This window comes from Ursus americanus, chromosome 33 (genome assembly GCF_024610735.1).
Source record: "Ursus americanus isolate L20-20 chromosome 33, mUrsAme1.1.p, whole genome shotgun sequence".
In the NCBI taxonomy this organism is placed as follows: Eukaryota; Metazoa; Chordata; class Mammalia; order Carnivora; family Ursidae; genus Ursus; species Ursus americanus.
In genome coordinates this window covers 4,007,440-4,015,039 of record NC_142159.1, presented here as the reverse complement: position 1 = coordinate 4,015,039, position 7,600 = coordinate 4,007,440, and the positions used below count along the sequence as shown (strand labels likewise).

Here is a 7,600-nt window from a genome sequence, read left to right as displayed (position 1 = left end):
TGCTCAGAAGAGCCTTCACACATTTAGGAAAGATCCCCTTCTAAAAATTCACTATCTTGTGCTCTGAGAGCTTGACGCTGTCTCCTCCTTAGAGATCTCCGTGGTTAGAGTTGTTAACCTTAAAAATAAAACTGTCGGTTATTTTACCAGGAAAGATGGGTTTATTTGAGGATACCAAAGAATTGCAATTCAGAATAAGCAAGCTTTAGCAAACCATAGACAAGTCCGGAGAACAAAGGAGAAGAAGGCTCTTTTTTAGAGGAAAAGGGGGGAATTGGGAGGAGTTGCTATAAACAAAAAGTCCATTGGAGTAACCCGGGAGTTTGAAGTGTAGTGGCCGTCACTGGCTGAGTTGTGACAGCTTCTCATTGACTGGGCTGTTGCCCAGCAAGGAGAAAACCTTTCTTCCTCCTGCTTGGGCCCCAAAGTATAGGCTTCTTCCTGTTGAGAATGCAAGGTGTCCCTTCCCGTTCATTATGCAATTGACTAGGAGTGATGGGGGTGAGAGCTCCCCCTTCTGGCCTCCCTACTCCATTTTAAATGAGGTTTCCTTTTACTAATTTTCAGTTATTCGAATTTAGCTATAGCTCTTTGCTAGAACAACTTCCCTTAATAAGTGGAATTTGTTAAAACTGGTTGAGTATTGTTTTTGTTTAAATGGCAAATGTCAAGGTGACAAGAATTATTAGGAATTATTAATACTTTGGGGCTCCTGGATGGCTTAAGTTGGTTGAGAGGTCGACTCTTGATTTTGGCTCAGGTCATGATTTCAGGGTCCTGGGATCGAGCCCCGCGTCGGGCTCTGCACTCAGCATGGAGTCTACTTCAGATTCTGTCCCCCTCTCCTTCCTGCTCACTCACTCTCTCTCTCTCTCTCTCTCAAATGAGTAAATAAAATCTCTAATAAAACAAGAAATACCTTGGGTCACTGTTTCAGTGAAAAGTACACTTGGTGAGGTTTAAAAAATATGTATCTCGTTGGGGAGAAGTACAGGGGGACATTAGATTTCACTGAAATGTTTCAATTTATAAAAGTAGACCATAATTTTTAGTTGTATAATCAAAAAACAATAAAAAAATATGCCTGTATTTAATCAATCAAAAAATGCTTTCTGTGGTAGGCAGCTTCAATCTCCTGGTATTTAGTCTTATATAATACCCTCTCTTTGAGTAACTTGCTTTTTTATTTTTTTCCTACATTTATTTATTTATTTTAGAGGGTACGCGCGCATGTGAGCGTGCGAGTGGGGGGGAAGGGCAGAGGAAGAGAATCTCAAGCACGCTCCCCGCTGAGCACAGACAGCCCCCCCCCCAGCCCCACGAAGGGCTCAATCCCTGACTCATGAGATCATGACCTGAGCTGAAATCACAAGTTGGACGCTTAACCAATGGAGCCACCCAGGCTCCCCTTGAGGAACTTGCTTTTAACCGACAGAATATGGCAACACTGAGGGGCTAACCCTTCCATGAGTAGCTTGCAGGAAATCACGACCTCTGTCTTACTGGTACTCTATCACTTTCTTGCCTGCAAGCTTTGATGAAGCGAGTTGCCATGTTGGAAGAACCCACTCGGCAAGGAACTGAAAATGACCTCCCTCGGGGAACTGAATGCTCCCAACAGATAAGACCACAGACCCTGGACTGACACCTTGATTGCAGCCTTGTGCGAGATTCCCGACCCATGGAAATCGTGAGATACTTGAAGTCCCTAAGTTCTAGGGTAATTGGTTACGCAGCAATAGATGCCTTTCTTTATACAAGTGAATTTTTGAGAAACTAATGAATACATCATCACACAAACCCATGTAAAATAGAAGGTCTAGTCTAGATCGGCACAGTAAATATCCAAAGACATAGACATGCGCTGTAACGACATCTGTCAGAACCATCGGAGGAGCCTAACTCAGTCTTTTGCAGTCAGGGCACCCTTTAGGGAAGTGGTGGCTGTAGGGCAGGGTTGAGTAGGAGTGTGCGGGGGGGGGGGGGGAGCATATGTATCCCTCACAATCGATGCCTACCCCCCCCCACCTTCAGGCCCAAAGGTGCCTTAGGACAAGGGCAATCCCATACAGAGCTCTCAGGCTGAGGCCAAGTCTCCCCTGTCAGACCATGAGGCCCCTGAGGAGAAGCTTCTTGTCCCCCCCATCAGCCACAGCAGGCTGAATTCTTCCTCCCCAGTGACTTCCCCCCCATCTGTCCCCTAGCTCCCAACCCAGAACCCTGCTTAAAAGGGCAGCTCACATGGTGTGGAAAAGAGGCCAGCCGGGTAGAACAGAAGCACAAACTCAAGAAATGCGTTTCTCTGCCCCAGTTTATTCACCCTGGCTTGGCCCAGAGGCCACGTTCATACTCAACACGCAAGGGCTAGACACAGAAGTCCCCAGGACCATTGCTTCAACTTCACTCCCTATGCCCCTCACCCATCCACCTGTCAGGGATAGAACTCTTTAGAGATAGGAAGAGCACCCCCATTTCGCATACAGGGAGACTGGGCGTCATGCCACTGCTCACCTTTCAGGACCTTGCATCCTCACGGCTCCCAAAGCAAAGCAGAGAGCTTGGCTACCTTAGTCCTTGGTTCTCCCCAGAATTCACCCACTCTCCAATTCACAGAACCTCTGCTGGAGTCTGTTGACCTCCATTGAAAGGACCATGCAGTGACGGAAGGGGTTATAACCCAGCATCCTAAGAGCTTCCAGAGCCTGGGCTGACATTGCCCCCTGCCCACCCTGGAAAGCCGACTATGGCTCTTCTGGGCCCAGACAGCCTGATTTCAGGAAAACAGATCAACCTAATTTAACATCCAGTGTCGCCAAAGCCAGAGAGGCACAGCAAATAGAGGCACAAAGAAGAAAGTGACATTTTTTCTTCCCCAGCAGTTTTGGAACACCTTGTCCATTCCTTGCAAGCATATAAGTACACGTAAGCGCACCAGGAGCTTAAATCAGTACGATCTGCACCAGCTCCTTTGCCGTGGAGAAGTGTGGTTTGTTTCAAAGCGATATTTTGGAATTCCGTTTCCCCTATTCTTCACAGGGTTCTGCCACTGTCATCTCCCCCCTCCCCATCTCCCATGTGCCCCAAGGCAGAGTTCAAGTGGGACAGTCCTTTATCTTCTTCTCTGATCCCACCCCCCATCCCTGCCACAGTGTCGATCACCACCCCCAGCAGCCCTCCCTCATACTAATTCTCTACCAGTGGCCCTGGCAAAATCGTGGCCAAAAAGCCATGGCAGGCCAGAGAAGCCCCCACACTCCCCACAGCAAATCCACCAACAGGGACAACAGCCTTAGCAGAGCGAAGTCTGAGAGGAGCGATGGGGAGAGGGTGGAGAGGTGGCCTGGGAAATCTCAGACGGATCAGCCACAACCCTCAGATAAATGACTGCAGGCTGGCGCTCTCTCCGGAGCAATGGGACCCTGTGGAGAAAAGAAGGCTAGCGTTGGCAATGGGTAACATGGGGTGTGGATGCCCCGCATAAGCCACCGGATACGTACTTGCATCGTACGTACGTACAAGCGGACTCGCTTGCAAATACGCACGCTCCTACTACGCACTTCGCGTGCCTGCACCCGCACAGAAAGGCACGTGCACATGCACCCGCCCCAAGCCTGCACACTCACACTCGCTCACAGGCACACACACCTTTTGCATCCATATCCTTACTCATGCCCATACATGCACACTGTTGGCCACCTGTCCGTGCATACATATGCAAACTTACTCCCTCTCACCTACATGCTATACACACACGTACGTACACACACACAGGCCTGCACCTGCGTTAGCTTGTGCGTACATAGAGGCCCGTGCCTGGCCCCATCTGCCCGCGTGTTAGCGCGTACACCCTCACGCCTGCTTACCTGCACTCATACCAGCAAATAAGCGTGTACTTACTTGGGCACAACCACACACATGCCTGTAAATATGGACATATACCCCTGCACCCCTGCGGAGGCACACCCTTAGCCCTGATCCTGGGGCCCGGATGGGGCCGCCCTCTGTTGGAGACAGCGGATCAGCTCCTTTCGGTTGTCCAGGATGGTGTCGAAGCTCTCCTGCAGGCGGGTCTGCTGGTCCGCCAGCTGGTGCCGCAGGCCTCGGACCCACTGGAGCAGGGCCAGGCGGCGGTACATCACCAGATGCACGTGGTGCTTCTCCTTTTCCTGCTCTTTGTAGCGCTCCTGAGCCTGCAGCTGCTGCACCGCCCGGGCAACCGAGGGCGGAAGGGGATCTGGAGGGGCCGGGCCTCGAGGGGTCCCACAGGCGGGCTCAGGACTGCTGGTGGGGCTGTCAGTGCTCAGGGAGCTGCTGGCGTAGCCGTTGTCCTCCAGCGGGGAGCAGACTGTGCTGGCCCCACTCAACTTCTCCAGCTCAGCTCTGGGGATCTCTGCCCCCTCTGGTGGGCTGCGCACCTCCCCCTCGGGGAGTCCAGGGGCCTGGAAGGCCTGGTTGTCCGAGGGCAACTCAGAGGAGCTCCTCATCAGGATGGGCTCCACCGGGCCTGGCATCCCATGCCAGTTCTCATTGGCATCTTTGGCACTCGCCACGAAATTAGAGTTGCTGTCTGGTTGGAGCTCCGGCTGACATACTCCCGGCGGGCCCCCCAGGAACTGGCCCCCCTCAGCCACCCCTGGCTGGATGGCGAACATTTGGTCTGTAAAAGGGAAGCAGAAGAATGAGTCAGAGCAGGACGGGGATTGGAGGAGTCGGACTGGGGGTGGGTGTCCCAAGTCCTGGCAACCTAGCTGCAAGGGCAAGGTAGTCTCAGTCCCTCCCCCCCCAACACCTCCCTTTGTGGTTCTCCTCCTCCCTCTCTGTTGACTCAGTCGCCTGCATAGGGTTTTCTCAGCCCTCTGAGGCAGCTTGTCTTCTGGTTCTATGCACATCTCCCCAGAAGACCTCATCTTCTGCTGGGGCTTCGAGAACCATCAGGTGTGGTGACTCTCAGATGTGTCTTCAGCCCAGATCCAACTGCTGTCCAGCTCTGCAACCAGCCACAGGCTCCCCACATTCTACACGTCCAAACCAGCTCGCCCTCTCCTGTGTCCTCAGCAAAGTGGCCCACTCTCCATTCAGCCACTCCAGCCAGAAACCTGCCAGCAGCCCGCACTCCTCACTCAGCTTCCTCCCCCGGCTCACCAGACGCCAAATGCGGACAATTCTTCCTCCTAAAAACCTGTGTGCGTGTGCACAGACGTCAGTCCTCACTTTCACTTGGTTCAGGCCATTTCTGACCCGGATTACTGACTGCCACAGCCTTTTCACTGATCTCCCTGCCTCCAGTTAAAAAGGTAAACTTGAGGGGCGCCTGGGTGCCTCGGTCGGTTAAGCTTAAGCATCTGCCTTCCACTCAGGTCATGATCCCAGGGTCCTGGCTTGGTGGGAAGCCTGCTTCTCCCTCTCCAGCTCCCCCTGCTTGTGTTCCCTCTCTCATTGTCTCTCTCTCTCTAAAATAAATAAATAAAATCTTAAAAAAAAAAAAAAAAAAGTAAACTTGATTTGTCACAGCTCCCAGTGCCCTCCTTAAACCGCTGAACCTCCACACGGCCTACAAGACCGTGCTGTAGCTGGTCCTTGCTCGCCCCTCCGAACTTGCCTCTTCCACTCTGGCCCTCTCACCACCCCCAAACTGCTCAGAAATCTAGAATATGCCATTATTCACTCCACACATTTCCCTTGGCCTAGGATACCCTACCTTTCCCCTCCCCTCCAAGCTCCCCCCTTCTCCACCCAGCAAATTCCTTTCTGTACTTCAAAACCCAGCTCTCCTATCCCCCATCTCTGAAACCTTCCTGATACCCCCCCCCCCCGCCCCAGCACACAGAAATAAGCACAGTTAACTACGCCTTCCCCTGGGTCCCCAGTGCACCTGGACGCACTGCTCTGTCCATATTTGTTCCTCGTCCCTGGAACATAGTTGAGGGTCAGTACATGTTTCTATATAGTCGTTTCCGGGTTTGTTTTGTTTCTGGACTATCTTGTGATAGCAGCTTGTACAGTGACTCCCTGACTGATGGTGGAGTTCTTCCATGTCCTATTCCCCCGGAGCAGCCTGGCACTTAGCAGGAGTCAGCACACAGTTGCTGAGCAGGTGAACGGGGGAGGGGACTGCAGTGGGCTATGACACCAGTGGGCTCAGGAAAAGGGAGCCAACAGTAGCCGGAAGCTCCTGCTGGCTGCCCAGGGCTGGAGGAGCTGGCTTCAGTTCCCTCCTCTATCCCCAGGGAGCAGACATACCCCTCCCCGCCCCCCATTAACAAGCCTCTCTTCTGACCTTGCCCTCTCTCTTCCCTCTGCGCCCACTATCTTGTGTCCCGCCCCCAGCTTGCTCCATCCTGAGGCCCCAGACGGAGGGCATATCACAGCATTCTTTCCTCCCCAATAACCACTTCTACCAAAATTAAGGTTTGAATCGACAAACAAGAGGTTTCTCCTGACTGCTAGGATGAGAAAAAGAGGGGGTCAGTGAGAGTGAGGGGTAGTGTAAGAGCAGACACTAAGAGGTTTTAATAGGTGGCAGGGAGCCTCCCGACATCCAGCAGTGGGCAAAACTCCTGGGGGTGCAGGGCCGGTCCCTTAGTGACGAACGCGCTCCCATCCCTCTACGCAGTCTTGGAGACCTTCCCGGCAGAGCCGTTTTCTCCTTTTTCCTCGGCTGGGCGGGGCCGCAAAGCCGGCGGAGATGTGGTGGCTGGGTGCTGAGGCTCACGGGGTTCTCAGAGATGGTCAAATGGGAACCCAGACACCCCGGGACCAGGCTTCCCCCCAGGCTAATCTGCAAGTGGGCGGGGGTCGGGGGATGGGGCGGGGGCGGCGGCGCTCGGCTCTGCTAGGGTGGGGGAGGCGGCCTCCCTTCCCGCCGAGCCCTGCGGGAGAGGACCCCCTCCCCAGGAGACAGAGGACGGAGGCCATCCTTCCCGCAGCTCCCCACGCGAGGCAGCCGGGTGGAGGCTGCGACCTCCCGACCCCCCGGGGCTGGGCCCCCAACCCTCCCCTCCGGGCCCGACTCACGGCCTGGACACGCCCGCCCCGGCGCGGTTGGCTCTGCTCCCGCGGACCCCGTGGCGGGGGTTGGGGTTGGGGGGTCCCTCGGCCTGGCCAGGGCGGCCCCGCGGGCCGGGCGTGGGGTGCGGGGTTCCCGGGCGGCGCGGCCAGCCGCAGGCCTGCACTCCGGAGTCGGGCGGCGTCAGCGCGGCGGGGCGGGGCGGCGGGGCCCACGTGGGCCGGTTCGGGGTTCCGCCGAGCCGGCGGCTGGTGCAGCCCGAGCGCCCGAACCGACTCCCCCGCCTCCTGCAGCCTCCACCCGGGCCTGCCGGGTCGGGTTTATCTTCTAACTGCGTCCGCTGGGTACCCCTGATGGCTTTGCGTCACTGCAGATACAGTGACATTTTCAAAATGAAAACCAGCCTCCCGTTAAAGCCTTTCAAAAGGCTTCCCTCTTGCCCGGTAAAATCCTAAGGCGGCAGCCACGGGGTTCTGAGCCCCGCCGTGCTGTCTACCCACCCAGCTTCATCCTCCGCCCTCCATCTCTGCATTTGGGCCTCACGTTCCTCTCTGCTCACACGACTTCTGCACGCACTGGTCCCTCTACCAAAAA

At 54.9% G+C, this 7,600-nt stretch overlaps 1 protein-coding gene across 4 annotated transcripts; it reads right to left on the bottom strand.

Moving 5' to 3' along the window:
* Window positions 1-2,293: 2,293 nt before the first annotated feature.
* Window positions 2,294-7,191, bottom strand: C33H1orf216 (chromosome 33 C1orf216 homolog). Of its 4 annotated transcripts, none has more exons than XR_015722694.1 (3): window positions 7,015-7,191; window positions 3,898-4,657; window positions 2,294-3,419 (listed from the first exon to the last, which is right to left on the bottom strand). XR_015722694.1 is itself a non-coding variant. In XM_045782553.2 (3 exons), the coding sequence occupies exon 2, from the start codon at window positions 4,650-4,652 to the stop codon at window positions 3,966-3,968; it is 687 nt and encodes a 228-aa protein (XP_045638509.1). In that variant the 5' UTR covers window positions 4,653-4,657; window positions 7,015-7,191; the 3' UTR covers window positions 2,294-3,419; window positions 3,940-3,965. The 4 variants fall into 4 exon arrangements, 3 of the variants coding, with proteins under 3 accessions (XP_045638509.1, XP_045638510.1, XP_045638508.1); XM_045782553.2 differs by having other exon boundaries at window positions 3,940-4,657; XM_045782554.2 differs by having other exon boundaries at window positions 3,964-4,657.
* Between the last annotated feature and the right edge of the window lie 409 nt (window positions 7,192-7,600).